The sequence below is a fragment of the Diceros bicornis genome, chromosome 22 (genome assembly GCF_020826845.1).
Source record: "Diceros bicornis minor isolate mBicDic1 chromosome 22, mDicBic1.mat.cur, whole genome shotgun sequence".
Taxonomy (NCBI): Eukaryota; Metazoa; Chordata; class Mammalia; order Perissodactyla; family Rhinocerotidae; genus Diceros; species Diceros bicornis.
The window spans coordinates 42,465,861-42,482,821 of NC_080761.1; the positions used below are offsets into that span (position 1 = coordinate 42,465,861).

The following is a 16,961-nucleotide window of genomic DNA, read 5'->3' on the forward strand; positions in this document are numbered from 1 at the left end:
TGAAAAAGTTTGAAATATTGTGAGAGTTACCAAAATGTGACACAGAAACATGAAGTGAGCAAATGTTGTTGAAAAAATGGCACCAATACGGGCCTGGGCCCGGGTCCTAGTGGTTAAGTTCAGCACTCTCCACTTTAGCAGCCTGAATTCGGTTCCCAGGCACAGACCTACACCACTCATCAGCGGCCATGCTGTGGTGGCGACCCACATACAAAATAGAGGAAGATTGGCAAAAGATGTTAGCTCAGGGTAAATCTTCCTCAACAAAAAAAATTTTTTTTAATAAAAATAAAAAAGTGGTAGGGGCCGGCCCGGTGGCGCAGGCGGTTAAGTGCGCGCGCTCCGCTGCGGCGGCCCAGGGTTCGCTGGTTCGGATCCCGGGCGCGCACCGACGCACTGCTTGGCGAGCCATGCTGTGGCGGCGTCCCATATAAAGTGGAGGAAGATGGGCACAGATGTTAGCCCAGGGCCGTCTTCCTCAGCAAAAAAAGAGGAGGATTGGCGGATGTTAGCGCAGGGCTGATCTCCTCACAAAAAAAATAAAAATAAAAAAATAAAAATAAAAAAAAAAATAAAAAAGTGGCACCAATAGATTTGCTCAATGCAGGGTTGCCACAAACCTTCCATTTGTTAAAAAAAAATGCAATATCTGTGAAGTGCAATAAAACCGAGGTATGCCTGTAACTGGACTGTAAATTGGTAAAGCCTTTTGGGAAGACATTTTGGCAATATCTATCAATATACTAAATGCATATGATGCCCTGACCCAATTCTGCTTGTAAGAATCTCTTCCATAGAAATATTCAAATATGTATACAAAGATATATATATTATTAAATGCTCATGGTAGCATTCTTTAAAATAGCAAAAAAATAGGAATGATCTGCATGTGAGTATATCATTACCATGGAATATCACGCAGATGTTTAAAAATACTGACTTGGAAAGGCATATTGGGGGTCAGCACGGTGGTGTAGTAGTTAAGTTGACGTGATCCACTTCAGCGGCCCAGGGTTCACAGGTTCAGATCCCGGCGCAGACCTATGCACCACTTATCAAGCCATGCTGTGGTAGGCATCCCACATATCAAGTAGAGGAAGATGGGCATGGAAGTTAGCCCAGGGCCAATCTTTCTCAGCAAAAAGAGGATTGGCAACAGATGTTAGCTCAGGGCTAATCTTCCTTACCAAAAAACAAAAGAGAAAGGCATATTGCTAAGTGAATTAAAGGCAAGTCATAGAAAAATATTAAAGATTGATATAGTATGCCCCTACCCATCTCTACATTGACATACATTTTATCTATGCAAATGCATGGGGGAAAATCTGGAAAAGCTATACCAAATAGTTAACAATGATTAAATGAAGTCAAGGGAATAAAATTCCTAATCTTTATTCCATATACTTTTACTAGGAGTAAACTCCTGCATACTTTTTAAAAGAGAAAAATATATTGATAAATATAACTAATTACCAGCATAAAAAGAACGAAGTAGTAACATCACTTTATAGTCTACAGAGTTGAAAACATCACTTTTCAATAAAACTAAGGATAAAGACCACAGAAAGTGACTATCTTTCTATGAATTCTGAGTATAATTTTCTTTTAAACATTTGTTTTTTTGAGTAAGGAAAAAGTACCCATAAACTTGTGTTCTAGCCAACTGAATATATTTCTTAGAGGACAGAAATCAATATTACGTGAATCTGTGCTCCTCAGAAACAATTCTTCTCCAAGTTCAAACAAGAAAGTATCTCTTTATTCTATATATAAAGCTAATACATTTCCTAGAGGTGGAAATCCATTGTTGACAACATCAAATTACCCCTCTCATTCTGCTTCAGTCCTTGAGTTTTACTCACGTACTTTCTCTGAGGACAGAACGAAAGAGAGAAGCATGGGATTCTTTAAAATCTAAAGTGCTACAGTCAATTATGCTTCAGTGTGCCTATTGGTTTCGAGTTTCTGAAACACATGATTCTCATAGACAGGCTTGTTTTGTTGAACACAAACACCAAATAAGACAGAATAAACATACACGAACTCAAAAGAAGCACTGACACTCCACCACTCCTCTTGACACTAACCTCTCAAATAAATGAGCAAAACTGAAGATGAGTTTATTGGAAGTAGGAAAAGCACAAGGATGGAGATGGAACCAAGGACAGGGTGATAGCCTCATAACGTAGTAGGAAGACTCTTCCAAGATCACATGGAAGGCTTTTTGATGCTTTCTCTCATCTCCTATGAAAACTTTGAAAATACTTTCTCATAAACCTTTATTGTAATGGAGGTTCATTCTTCAAGACAGAGTTAACTCTAGGGATGAATAAAATGATACTCAAAACAAATGAAATGTACATGCTGGAGCAACAGTCTAGATCGATTAAATTTTTACCCATGGATCATTTCAGTAGGAAAAGAAACAAGAAATGTATCCAGCTTGGAGATCCACGTTGGAATATAGCAAAATTTTGGTTTCTAAGACACTCTGAGAAGATAAATTTAAAGAAATGACAAAGCAATTTCTTTATTTATTAAAAAATTAATAACATATAGAAAAGTACTTAAAATACTACATCCATGTACCCTCTACTGAGATTAAACAGATGTTAACACTTTTGCTATGTTATCTTTTTCCTTTAAAGAAATAAAATTTTATGAATATAAGCTTCTCCATTGCTCCTCCCCCAGTAACCAATACCCTTTAATTCCTGTGCTGTCATGTCAACTCACGCTCTTGTACTACATATGTGTGTTTCCATAACATCATTTATTCTGGGCTTCATTGGTTTATAAAAACATACATAAATGACATCATAACCATATACATACACTTCTATAACTTTTAAGTCGTCATTATTTTTGTTTCGGAAATGTATCCATGTTGCTACATTAACTGCTCTACTGCATTCTATGTATTATTAACCCACCACTTACTGATTCACTTCTTTACATAAGACTAATTAGTTGTATCCTACTTTTTCAGTGGTAGTCTTGGTGGTCTAGTGGTTAAGATACAGCACTCTCACCACTGTGGCCAGGGCTCATTTCCTGTCAGGGAACCACACTATCCGTCTGTTGGCTGTCATAGCGTGGCGGCTGCATGTTGCAGTGATGCTGAAAGCTCTGCCACTGGTATTTCAAACACCAGCAGGGCCACCCATGGTGGACAGGTTTCAGTGGAGCTTCCAGACTAAGACTAGGAAGACATGCACACATGCACATACGCATACACACACTACTTGCTGCCTCTTCATCCTTCATTTGTTCTCTTTTTAAATTTGATATACAGGGAGACTCCACTTATTTCTGTAAGAAGGAAACTGGACAATAAATTGGAAAATAAATTTCTCTGCTCAACTGAGAGCTTGTAAAACAACCAGAAAAGTTAAAAACAAAGAAGGAGAGAAGATATTTCACTGCAGCATCATTTCCAAACTGAAGCGAACGCAAAGTCAAATTAACTTGGGTAATGGGAATAGAATGGTATAACCATTATTGTCCTCCAAGAAGAGATCATAATTGCCTATCCTCTAATTTCTTTGGGACAAGACCTTTTTGCAGCTTGAAGGCCTAGACTCTTCCCACAGGGCAGCCCAATTCTTAGATAAAACAAAACATTGGTGACAAAGGGAATAAAAACACATATGATCTCCATTACTTAAACTTCTGTGATATTGAAAAGGGGGATGGGTGAGAAGATAGGCTCTGAATTGCTTCCCATAAACACAGCCACTTAAATTAAAAATCAATACATCAAAAATGGACAAAGGATTTGAATAGTCATTTCTCCAAATAAACAAGTGGACAATAAGCATATGAAAAGATGTTCAACATCATAAGCCATCAGGCAAATGCAAATCAAAACCAAGATGAGATACTACCTCACATGCACTATGATGACTATAATTTTAAAAAAAAGGAAAAGAATAAGTGTTGGCCATGATATGGAGAAATTGGGACCTTCATACATTGCTGGTAGGAATGCAAAATAGTACAGTCATTTTGGAAAACAGTTTGGCAGTTTTTCAAAAAGTTAAACATAGAGTTATCATATGACCCAACAACTCCATCCAGGTATAATCCCAGGAGATCTGAAACCATATGCCCACACAAAACCTTGTATATGAATGTTCACAGCAGCATTATTCACGGTAGCCAAAGGTGAAAACAAGTCAAATGTCCATCAACTTATGAATGAACAAACAAAATATAGTATATGTATACAACAGAATATAATTCAGCCGTAAAAAAATAATAAATTGATACATCCTAGAACGTGGATGAACCTTGAAAACATACTAAGTGAGAGAAGCCAGCCAGACACAAAAGGCCATATATTGTATGATTCTATTTATATGAAATGGCCAGAACAGGAAATTACACAGAGAAAGGAAGTAGATTAATGGTTGCAAGGGGTCAGGGGATGAAGGAATAAGGAGTGAATGCTAATGGGTACAGGGTTTCTTTATGGGATGATGAAAATGTCCTAGAATGAAATAGTGGTAATTGTTGCACAATATACTAAAACCCACTGAGTTGTACACTTTTTTAAAGGGTGAATTTTATAGTATGTAAATTATATCTCACATTATAAGCATGTGAATTATATCTTTTTACTCAATTTAAAAAATGAAGGGGCCGGCCCCGTGGCATAGTGGTTAAGTGCACACGCTCCACTGTGGCAGCCCGGGGTTTGGATCCCGGATGCGCACCAACGCACCGTTTGTCAAGCCATGCTGTGGCAGCATCCCATATAAAGTGGAGGAAGATGGGCACGGATATTAGCCCAGGGCCAGTCTTCCTCAGCAAAAAGAGGAGGATTGGAGGCAGATGTTAGCTCAGGGCTAATCTTCCTCACAAAAAAAAAAAAAAAAATGAAGACGAGGCCGGCCCAGTGGCCGGCCCAGTGGCCTAGTGCTTAAGTTCAGCACACTCTGCTTCAGTGGCCTGGGCTCTCAGGTTCAGATCCTGGGCACAGACCTACACCACCATCAAGCCATGCTGTGGTGGAGACCCACATACAAAAGAGAGAAAGATGGTCACAGATGTTAGCTCAGGGCCAATCTTCCTCAAGCAAATAAAAAAAAAGTAAGACAAAAAAGAAAGCTAAAAACTAGTTTCTTAAGGGAAATTCAGCTTGAAATTAGACAAAAACAAATCAATACATCAATGTAAAGGCATATCACATGAGCAGACATAAATGCACTTCAACAAATTCTGATCTGATGAAAAACATGAACAATTCAGTGGTATTACTACTGAGAAAGCTAACTATTTTTCTAGCAAAGAGTTACTGCTTCTAAGATATAGAAGTTAAAAGAATAGCCAATAAAGAGAAAGATCTAGATCAAGCATCTGGTTTTAACACTTTCCAACTGTGTGTGGCCTTAGATAAGCCATTTGACCTTTCCATGACTCAGTTTCCTTTCCTGTAAAATAGGAATAAAGTACTAACCTCTCAAAAGTTCTTATAAATCTACTAAATGAAACAACATATGTAAAGGGCCCAGCAGACTGCCAAGGACAAAGTAAGCACTCAAATATTTAACTACACAGAAATAGGTTCCTGCCAAATATGCTCCCAAAAATATAAATATTAAAAAAAAAACAGTTAACGGGGGTAGCGGATTTGGAGGCAGGTGGTATAACAGGAATGTGGTGCATGAGAAGACAGGCTCAGAAAGAAAAAAGAAATATGGAAAATAAAATCTATCCCTGTCTTCCATACCTTCTCACTTTACAAGATAGTTTTATTACAGCTTAATTACAAGTGAATTCTCTCTTAAACGTAAAGAGATTTTTGCTAAATTGAAGGCTGGGCCTTCTACACACTGAAAAAGCCACTGGGACACTGTGCCAATAGAAGGTACTGAATACGAAAGAGTGGCTTATCAGTGGTTCTCATCCTTTGTTGTGCATCAGAATCACCCGGAAGGCTAGTCAATATGCAGATTCCTAGGCCCCACCCCCAGAGATTCTGATTCATTCGATTTGGGATGGAGCCTGAGATTCTCATGTCTAATCTGCTCTTGGGTGGTCTTGATGCTGTTGGTCCAAGGACCATACTTTATGGAGCACTGGCTTGGAAAACATGACATTCTATTTGTTTAGTTCCTTAAAAAAAAAAAAGGTGAATTATCTCACTTTTGGGCAAGTTTTAGAAATTATCATTACTTTGGAATAAAAAGAAGGAACAGTGTGATTAAAAATAACAGCTAGCATTTATTAAGTGCTCACATATATGAGGCACTTTTCTAAATGCTCTATACAGATTCATTTTATCTAATCCTCCTAGGCACCTTACGAGATAGACACTCTAGTCTCCATTTTATAAGTAAGGAAAGTGAGCCCCACAGAAGTTGAGCAATTGGTCCAATATCATATATGTGTTGCCCCATATGGACTGTTGAAAACTTTTAAATCCAGTAGAATACATAATATCTAAAGTTAATATAACTGTATATGTGTATCAGCTAAAGATAAGTGAGAGATTATTCTTTGCAAGTCTCAGAATTCTAGAAATATGAAAATTGGAAATGTAGCATTTCACTGAAAAACCATAATTTCTCTTTTCTATTTTACAAACACACATTAATCTTCTTTTTCAGAATGGTAATCACTCTTCCCTTAAAAGGAACATTTAATGAATTTCTTATAATCTGACTTCATATAATTGAAATTATCTTTTTCTAGCTACTTCCTCCATAATGAAAGGCAACAACAGCCAAAATTCCTAGAAGACAAATTTAACTTTTATTTTAAAATCATCTAGTGATAGAAGTGCTTATGAAGCAAAATTATTTTAAACATCATCTGGTTAGTAGTGGATCTTCTACTGAAAGATTAATGGGTAAAGATTACATACCTTGTTTTTAAAATAAACCTCAATTGGCAAAATGAAACCAGCATACCCAGATTCTTCTACTTTGTAAGGTGGATCTTTGCACACTGCAACATTAAAACAAGAAAATAGATGAGATGAGAATAATAGACAAAAAGACATTCTTTCTTCTTTTAAAAAAAGAAAAAGAAAATCCCATTCTACCATCTAGATCACCCTCAATTTTCACAGCTCCTTGCCAAGCCCTCGTCTGAGTCTCTGATCTACTCCAACATCTATAATAACTTTTCCTAAATAAATCAAACATATAAGTTATTTATTCAAATATTGATGCGGTTATTAGTTCATCACAGTCAACCATGACCATTAACGACTTGACTTCAGTTGTTATCACCCTGCCCTAAAACTTTAGGGAAACTGAGGACATCTCCTTATGATCATGAGCTTGAAAACAACTATCAGTTTCCTAACAAAAGTACTATCTATGTCTAGTTTTTGATGTAAATCACTCCACTGCTAAACCCCTCGCTTCTCTGAGATGTCCTGATTTATATGCCAAAAAGTAGCAGGACCACCCTCCTTCCTTAGAAAATCCCAAACCCAGAGTCTCCCAACATTATTGGTGCCCATTTAGACCCACTTGCCCCCATTTCCCCCGAAAAAGAATGCTTACTGAAATATTGGTATACATACAAACACTTAAAATCTAGTCACATCATAAAAACACGGAAGAAACAATAAGCTCTTGGTATTTCTTATTAAGGAAGACTAATAGGCAAACTCTTGGGAAATGAGAGACACCCTAAGAAACTAAACGTGACTTCACTCTACAAAAATTTCCATTAAACCAAAATCAGTCACAAGTCAACTGAAATTATTCTAGCTAAGATTGCATTTGGTAGTATCACAAAGAAGTGAAAATGTACATGCAGAACATCAAGGTCACACACCCTGGTAGCCCAGTCCTCTGCAGTGGGGCTCCAGGGTACCATTTCAGCCTTCCCCCTTTTGTCACCCACCAAACCTTCTGTGCTTCATTCAACTGCATCAATACCTCCCACATACGCCCAGCACTTCCCACCTGTGCCCTGTCCTCCTGGTATTCCTTCCATCACACCTTGATGCTAATCTTGGCATCCTCTGCTAGTTCAAATCCCAATGCCTTCACAAGGCCTTTCCAGACCACAAAGTACTATCATCTCTTCTCCTTTGATCCTCCCAAAGCGTTAACTGTCTGAATCACTGGTTTGACACTCAAAAGAATTCCTCATTATCATATACTCAGGAATCTCATCTGTAATTTCCTTTTATTCCTCATGACAGAAACATTCACCTCAAGAACACAGAGTGTCAAGACAAGGGCTCAGGCTACCTCATCCAGCACAGCTGGGTGCCAATCTGGGCTCCACCTCAGACGAGCCAGGCTACCTCTGGAAAGTTACTCCAGTTCTCTGAACCTCGGGTTCCTCTTCTAGACAGTGTGAGGATTAAACAGGATGATGTATGTGAAAGACACAGCACATGGCCTCGCACACACAAATTCTCAATAAGTGACTGAAGTGAGGCAGAAAATCTAACCCGTAAAATACCCAATCATCAAGTAACCTTGTAAGATGAAAAAAGAAAAGAGGCAGCAAGCCAAGAGCCCTGGATTTGGATTAGAAAACTCAGGTCCATGACCCTGGACTAAGGATTCTCTAGACAGCTTCCATTTCCTTTCCCTTTATACGAGAGAACACCTTCTACACATCTGTAAGCATGGCTGTCAAAAAGGCAAGGAGACTCTATATGTGGGGAAATATAAGTGTGAGGCATTTTCATTAGACGATGACGATATACATGAAAATTGGTTAGACACTCCACAAGTACAAATATGGTTACAAAGAGGTATACTGACGACAGGATTGTAACCCTTGGCAGTCTCCTTTAGCCCACCTTAGGAAAATTTCCCCAAACTGACAGCCGAGGAAGCAAATCAGGAAAGAGGCATCTCACCTAACCTTACAAGTTTCTCTAATAAAAAATGAAAAAGCAAAAGGACTCAGAGCGGCTTCAGTCCTGCATCCACTGACCATCTGCCAACCTGCCATGAATATTCAAATACCCTGAACACTGAGGGGTACGCCACTAAATACCTGAGCATCCCCCACACCACCCCGGCTAGTTCCATACCCACATTTCCAGGCTGTAGAGCCCCCTTTCAGAACAACAGTTTCAGCATCCAGGTTGTTTGGGATTAATCATGCCAATAGCATTTGAAGGAAGTTTATTCTGCAAGCTGCCAGAGAAGTTATAGCCGTTCCTCTATACATCCTTTCGTATAATTCATTTTCTCTATTCTGCATGCAAATTGCTACTATAGGAAACAGCTGTTAGTGAGCACTTCTTATAGTTAAAGGTCTTAGATTTTTTTCTACGCTCCAAAGGAAATGATCTCTTATGTATTAATATTCCATAGAATTCTGGTTTTATAAAAAACTGTCAACTCATACCTCAATTATTTTTAAATGCAATATTGTCATAGATAACAATGAATAACATCTGTAGAGCACCCTGAGTTCTTAATTAGAAGCAAACAATAGAAACTTTTTATACATCATAAACATGCCAGAAAATGAGTAGCAATGCAAATACAAATTTACATTTCTAATCTGAAGAAAGTCAAATTAGGGAAGCAGTTTATTTATTTATTCGAGCATCTTATAACCAGAATCATTAACATGAGCTTCTAACCTAGTTCTTAAAAAGAAACAAGAATTAAAACTAAGAAAGATTTTAGCCAGTAGGGGTACTACATTAGACATAAAGCAATTATTTTTAAACTAGTAGATCCACATCTGGGACCACCTTCTGTCACTCAGCAACACTTCATTGAGAATCCCTTTTCTATGATCACTGACCACTGTGTCACCTTTACAAGACGTAAGCATCCTAAACCCTTCAACTCACTCTTCCTTTCAATTATTCGAGAATCAGATAATCCTTAAGATCTAGGTAAGAAAAGGCCAAGTTTCACAGGTCATTGAAGGGATATTCATCTTTAGAAAGCCATCAAATTTTGGGGGGTGACAATAAAATGGGAGGATTAATATTCTTTAAATTATGCATATTAACTCAGTAGAAATCACTGGAAGCTCTTGTTCCTATCAAAATCCAGCCCAGATGTTAGCTCTTTCAGAACATCTCCCTTGTCCCTCTTCCAAGCTTCTCTTGTTGCACTTATCAGGCTGGTGCACTTTATTATGCTGGCGGATAACATTCCTTTACCTCTCAGACTCCTCTGCTAGACTGAGCCCCTTGAGGTCAGCAACCTCACCATTATTCACATCTGTAACTTCGTGCACGAACACTGAGCCAAATAAGAAGTGCTCAACAAATGTTTGTTGAATTGAATTTTTTCAAGATTCATGCCACCATTCACTGATTTACCACTGTTAAAGTTGCTTTCCAGGAGTAGCGATGAATTGACTTTAGCCAAACTCTTCTCCACACTCCCTACAATCAACATAAACTTTTAAAAATTGGTACCCATGACAGAAAGTGTGGCCACAGAGGGGTCTTCTCATAAAAGCTGAGTACCCAATGTGGAACTGGTTCTACCGGTTCTTAAAATTTGAGACTATCAAATTTTAAGAAATTGAGTTAACCAATTGGGCCACAAGATCACTAAGGTCATTTTGAAACTAACATTATATAGCCATAAATAATATCTCCTTTCTCTTCTCCTTCCACACATTACTACCTATGTACTCCAAGGCTGTGACAAGGAGACATTTTCAAAACTCTCTCTATCCACGCAATCACAAGTATCATAAAGGTCTTTTAGCACACAACACCCAAAATTGACACCTTAGAGGAAGAGACCAAAGGTTTTTTAAATAACGAGCAATTGTGCTTTTTTTCCTAAAATAGCTCTTCAAAATAATAGGCACAATATAGACCCATATACATAATATATAGTATGATGCTAACTATATACATTGACCACTAACCTATTTAATTTTTAAGTTGAGCAAAAGATGTAAACAAGGAAGAAAAATATATGAAAAGGAAAAAAAGTCATGATTTGGTTAACCTGGAATAAGTCAAATCCTCACTTATTACCTGAGATTTTAAATATTCTTCCGTTAGGAGAAAAAGGCTTGAAAAGAGCTGTGCTTTCTACAGAGAAATAAATGCTCCTTAGATGAATAAATGAATTTGTGCTTACATAATAAATTACATATATATATACACAATAAATAAATTTAATTAACTAAAAGATTCCATTGTTTTAGCACCAAAAAAAAAAAAAAAAAATGAAACTCTTCCAGATCCATAAGACCTTCATTTAAGCTTTAAAAAATATCACTAGTGGGGCAAGCCTGGTGGCGTAGTGGTTAAGTTCGCACACTCGGCTTCAGCAGCCCAGGGTTCGTGGGTTTGGATCCCGAGCACAGACTTACACATCGCTCATCAAGCCATGCAGTGGTGGCATCCCACATGCAAAACAGAGGAGGACTGGCACAGATGTTGGCTCAGGGATGATCTTCCTCAAGCACAAAGAGGAAGACTGGCAATGGATGTTACCTCAGGCACAATCTTCCTCACCAAAAAGAAAAAAAAAAAAAATCATTAGGCAACAGTTTTTTCCCTAATCCTTAGGAAAACAGCTGGTAGATTCCTCTCCAGAGTCTCTCTCCAGTCGGTTTGCTTAGACACTATGATTTATGTCCATCTGAATACTTTTGTTAAGGACATGGCCCAGTTGCCCATTGATAATTATTGGTTTTACTTTATTTACGGTGCAGAGCCCTTCAGGAAGCAAACACACCAAACTCTATATATAGACTGGTTATTACCACTCCTTTGTGCCAAATGTCCCCAACTTGAGCATTTTGGACTCCTTCCCTTCCTGCTTTAGTTCCACATCGGAGCCCCCAAGAGTAGTGAGCCAGGGTGCTGCATGGCCCATGTCTCTGCCCCCAACTGCTCTGTGCAGGTGTTTGGAAGTCGAGGGCTAGCATCCAACAGTCTGAGCACCACACTGCCACTGAACATGGCCAAGCCTTCACACTTGTGACATTATGAAAAGAACAAAAATCAACAGTTGGGTTTTGTTTTTGTTAAGCACACACGCACACATGCAAAACAATTCTGCTATTGCTTCTATTCAGCCCATTTCAAAACAGATATTTCTAAACAACAAAAAGTGTTTTCCCCCTTTGTGTCACTTCCTCATTTCCCTGAAAAAGATTAAAGATAACATGGGGCAACTTTTGAGTTGTATTGTTGAGTTGTTTTTACTTGGTTGATTTTTTTTTTTTGTTTTCGATTTAAAGGCAATTCTAAAAACCTAGTTGCTTCCTAAGCAATAAAGAACCATGGCCACACAAGATGACTGTCCAATCAGCTTTCACAATTTTTTTTGTGTGTGTGAGGAAGATCAGCCCTGAGCTAACATCCGTGCTAATTCTCCTCTTTTTGCTGAGGAAGACTGGCTCTGAGCTAACATCTATTGCCAATCCTCCTCCTTTTTTTGTCCCCCCCAAAGCCCCAGTAGATAGTCGTATGTCATAGTTGCACATCCTTCTAGTTGCTGTATGTGGGACGCGGCCTCAGCATGGCCGGAGAAGCGGTGTGTTGGTGCGTGCCCGGATCCAAACCCCGGCCGCCAGTAGCAGAGCGCGGGCACTTAACCACTAAGCCACGGGGCCGGCCCCAGCTTTCACAATGTTTTAAAGAAACAAACTAGATACAGTTAACTAACTGGGCAGATATGGAACACCTGTCTACTCCTCAGGATTCACCACTCAAGGACCAACTCAAAGAACACCTCCTCTGGAGAGCCTTCCGCCAATACTCCAAAACAAAAATGGTAGTTTCCCTCTTCTGGGTTCAACCTTTTTCCTCATTGCATCATATCAGCTAATCCTAATATATAAGACACTATCAAGCCCCATCCTCATCTCCATTAATTCTGTGCTTTCCAAGGCGAAGGCTGTGTCTGAGGCCTCTTCTCATCTCTAAAGCTAGCCCACCATTTATAAAATTGAGTTGAATTAATGAAAAGTAACATTAATATGAGCTTCAAAGGAAGAGATAGAGGAAGCCTAACAGTTGAGAAGAAAGGCCTGGATGGCAAGCAAAAAGTATGAGTAAAGGCATTAGGAAAGTAAAACAGCATAAGCAGAAACACTGAAAATGATGAAGAAAAAAACAGGTAATACAGATAAAGTTTATACTTGTATAGAGAACCTCATACTATATACAGTCAGAAAGTCCAGGCGGGTAAAAATGGATTACACATACAAAACCGGGATCAGTAATTTTGAAATATTACAGAAAACTCCTAGATTTGAAATAAGAGTTCAAGACGCCAAATTGGCCATATTGAAAAAATCTTGATGATGATACGTAAAAATGACTTCATTTGTTAGTAACTTGGAATCTTTACTTATAGACTCAGAATATCCCTAACCTCTCTCTCATGAGGTAAAAAAAAAAAAAAGAGAGAGAAGATATTCTTTTTTAATGTACGCACGTTTTTAGCTTTCTGAGGAATTATGTCAGAGTTAGCAAAGTCCATCTAGCTGAGGTTAAATCAATCCATTTCATCTTGAGGGAATAAAACTGTGATATTAAAATAAGACCGCCTTCAGAATCAATTCTTCAAGGAACATATAACAAATGAGCCAACAAAATACAGAAATTGCCCCAAACAAGATAACATTATGAATTGTTAGGAAATATTAAATATAAATCCTCAAGCTTACATCTTTCACTAAAATTGATGGTACTTCCACCAACTTGTCCCATGTTCCCTCAATATAACTCAATATATGGCATTGCTTCAAATAATGGGCCTAGTGGAAATATATTTCCAGATTAATTTGATGGGAAATAGCAAAACTGTATCTTCAGAGAAAGTTCAACCTAGAGACAAGATCTAATTTTTTTCTTGAGAATTACTCAAATGGAAAAATCTTGAGATTTCCATCTTAAGGATGACGATCATTATCTTTAAAGTTAAACCTTGGGCAAAATATATTTCAGAAGGTCCATCTGGAAAAGCAACATCAGCTACATGGAAAATGATATTCCAGGGAAATAACTAACAACCTCCCAATATTGGGCAGGAGCATCTTCATTTCAGTACAGACCACTATGTCAAAAAGCTGGTCGTCAAAAGCACAGTTCTCCTCTTGGTGGCTTTTTATTATTTAATCAAATATATAAAGAGCCATTGAAGAATCCCACTTCCTACAATAACCAACTCCTGATTTCTGGATGTAGAGGAGTAAACAACCCTTGAGACAGCCCCGTGGCTTCAAGGTTTCACCCCAAGTTTTACACTTGGCCCAGCTATCACTAAGACTAGTGCTGCTTTTTATTTAGAGGGGAAAAAAAGAAATTTAATGTCTTCATTTATAAAATTATCCTATTTTCTCATTAATATTAATTCATTTTTCTCAATATGTTAGCCTTAATTAATTCAACCCAACAGGCACTATATAATCATAGGGCTACCAAGATTAGGTGGAGTCCTGCTCTCAAGCAGGTGACAGCTGTGCCAGAGACACTGTCATCTAAGTGCAGAGTCTGTCCCAGGGCCTGGAGATAGAGCAATCAACACAACTGACAGGGTTCCTGCACCTCTTAAACTTACGGACACTGTTGAGAGGCAGGGAGGGGGAGGAGGAGAGAAGAAAGAGAACATGCATACAAGGAAATATTGAGAAAGAAAGTATTGAGCAGTAAGTACTACAGCGAAAATAAAACAGCAGAATAATAAGTGCTCAAGTGAAAATCAAGCAGGCTGATGTGAGGAGAATGGGGAGCTCCTTTTTCTTTAAGATTAGTATTCCCTCTCTGAGGAGGTGACATTTAAGCTGAGACCTGAGAGAAAAAGAAGGAGCAGGGTATGTGTTGGCCAGGCAGGAAAAAAAGAAAAAAAAAAACGCTCTTTATGTTGCTTACAGAGCAAGATGTATTAACAACCTCAAGACAGCCTGTCCTTACAATCGCCTCCAGGCTGCTTAGCCCCTCACCTGGATTTTCCTCTCTCACTGAGGCGAAGGCCACCTGCTCCTTCCTGAACATTCCCTACGCATACTTCTCGTCCATCCTGAGTTCATCATTTAACATTAAACACAGGTTTGGCTATTATCATTTCACAATATCATTTCGCAAATCTTAAATTCTCTCAATGCTGCAAACTCCCAAGAAAGAATACATCTACTTTAAAAATCTTTATGATTCTTCATGATGAAGATAGATATAATTCTTGGGAACTGTACAACCTAATCTTAAATTCTTCATTATTAAGATAGATACAATTCTTGGGAATTGTATAACCTAATCTCAAACAACAGACTCTTTTTTGAAAAAAGTCTGTGCCTTGAAATTTCAGGGTTCCTAAACACAGTACAGAAGGAAGAGTCTGGACTAAAGAACACCAACTATGAAAGAGCAGTGCATTTTCAGTGCAATTTGAGAAAAAGAAAGATCGCAAGTGATAAGCTATCTATTCAAGGGGAGGGAAGAAGTGCTGCAAGGGAAAAAAATTACCTGGTTCAGGAGAGAAAATAAGATCCCAAGAGTGATGACATTCAAAATATTAGAATACAGAAGTCACCATTTTCTCAAACACATATATTCACATTAAATGGATTTTTTCAACTGAAATAATTTTTTTTCTTTATTAAGTACACAGTGTCTAAGAGTCACTTGTAAATGTTACGCCCGTCTCTTCTTGCATAGCAAGCAATTCCATTTTTAATACTTGCCCTTTAAGTATTCAATGCAGAGGATGATGAAATGGCGTTAGACACAAGAGAGCTATCAACTGTATTAGGGTGACAGAAATGGCAATGTGTTATAAAATAATCAAATATAATAAATCAAAGTAAAGAGCCATTTCCCACTTTAAAAAAATGCAACAGCCTAAGAGATCACCACAACCTAACTTCATAGAAACAAGAAAAGATAATGATCCAAAAAAAGTCCATGATCCAATTTTCCTCTTCTCAATTAATTTTTGTTTTAAAACCTTTTCAGTAGGGGAGAAAAAAAAAATGTTTCCAGGGAAGGAACCAGAACTGTTCTAACTTTAGAGGAAGGGTTAAGAACAAGATTTCTTTTCAGCATCTTTTGGACTCTACTTTGTTTTTCCGTTTAGCACGTGGCACAGAGATAGACTATCCTGAGTATCTAATTGATTTAAGCTCCATTAGTTATTACAAATGAAGACAGAGTGAGGGTGATGCTAATGTGATGGTGACTGTTTATACATTGTGCATACAGGAATGTGGTTCCTGTGTAGCCTGACAATTTTCCATCTTCTCAGATAAATCAGGGAAAATCCTACATCTCTACCCTTCTAAAGCCAGAGTTTTCAAACTGGGTTCCAGGAAACCCTACACCCCTGTAGCGTGTGTTAGTGGTGTATTGCAGTGTGTATTGCTTTTACAAAAGTGTTTGCTCCAAACAATGAAAATTTAAATAGGCTAAGAACCAATCTCGAGTTTTAGATACAGTATTAGGGTCCCTTAAGATTATATGGGAAAAAAAAGTAAGCCATTGCTAAAATAAAATATGAAACCACTGTTCAAAGGGATGTTATAAAAATTTACCTATCATTAAAGTAAACCTTATTTTACAGAGTATGATTTTTTGCTTACTCCTGTTAAACATAGTAGTGATCTGCTGTTTCCTCCTTATTCTGGCTATAAAAAAAGAGAGCTGCATTGATTTCTCAGTTCTGTATCCCTGGCACGTCTTTGGGCTAAATCGAGATAGACAGTAACAGGACAAAGAACAGCTTCTACTCTTCTTCACAGGTCAAATCTTACAAAATACCTTCTGATCATCAAATGGGGTGCTAAATGCATGGTACCTCTCACAGTCTCTGAATTCCAGGAATTAACTTAGTAGGGGGAAACAGTACAAATATAAATGAAAGCAAAATCAGAGCAAACACAAAGACTATTAACAGTCAATATTATAGATGGGAACTCACAAACTGAAAAGCTTCAGGAACCAAACAGGGAGAAGCAGAGAGAGAGAGTCTCTCATTGGGTTTCATTTTTGTTTGTTTAAAGAAAGCAGGTATGATATTGCCAAAAGGAGGAAG

General features: G+C 38.0%; 1 protein-coding gene across 2 annotated transcripts in view; it reads right to left on the minus strand.

Moving 5' to 3' along the window:
* The window catches only part of MLLT3 (MLLT3 super elongation complex subunit), a 259,472-nt gene that overhangs the window by 109,095 nt on the left and 133,416 nt on the right, over nt 1-16,961 (minus strand). For both annotated transcript variants that reach the window (XM_058565879.1, XM_058565881.1), the window contains exon 3: nt 6,872-6,954. In XM_058565879.1, the coding sequence (XP_058421862.1) occupies nt 6,872-6,954 (83 nt within the window). The remainder of the gene's footprint in view (nt 1-6,871; nt 6,955-16,961) is intronic.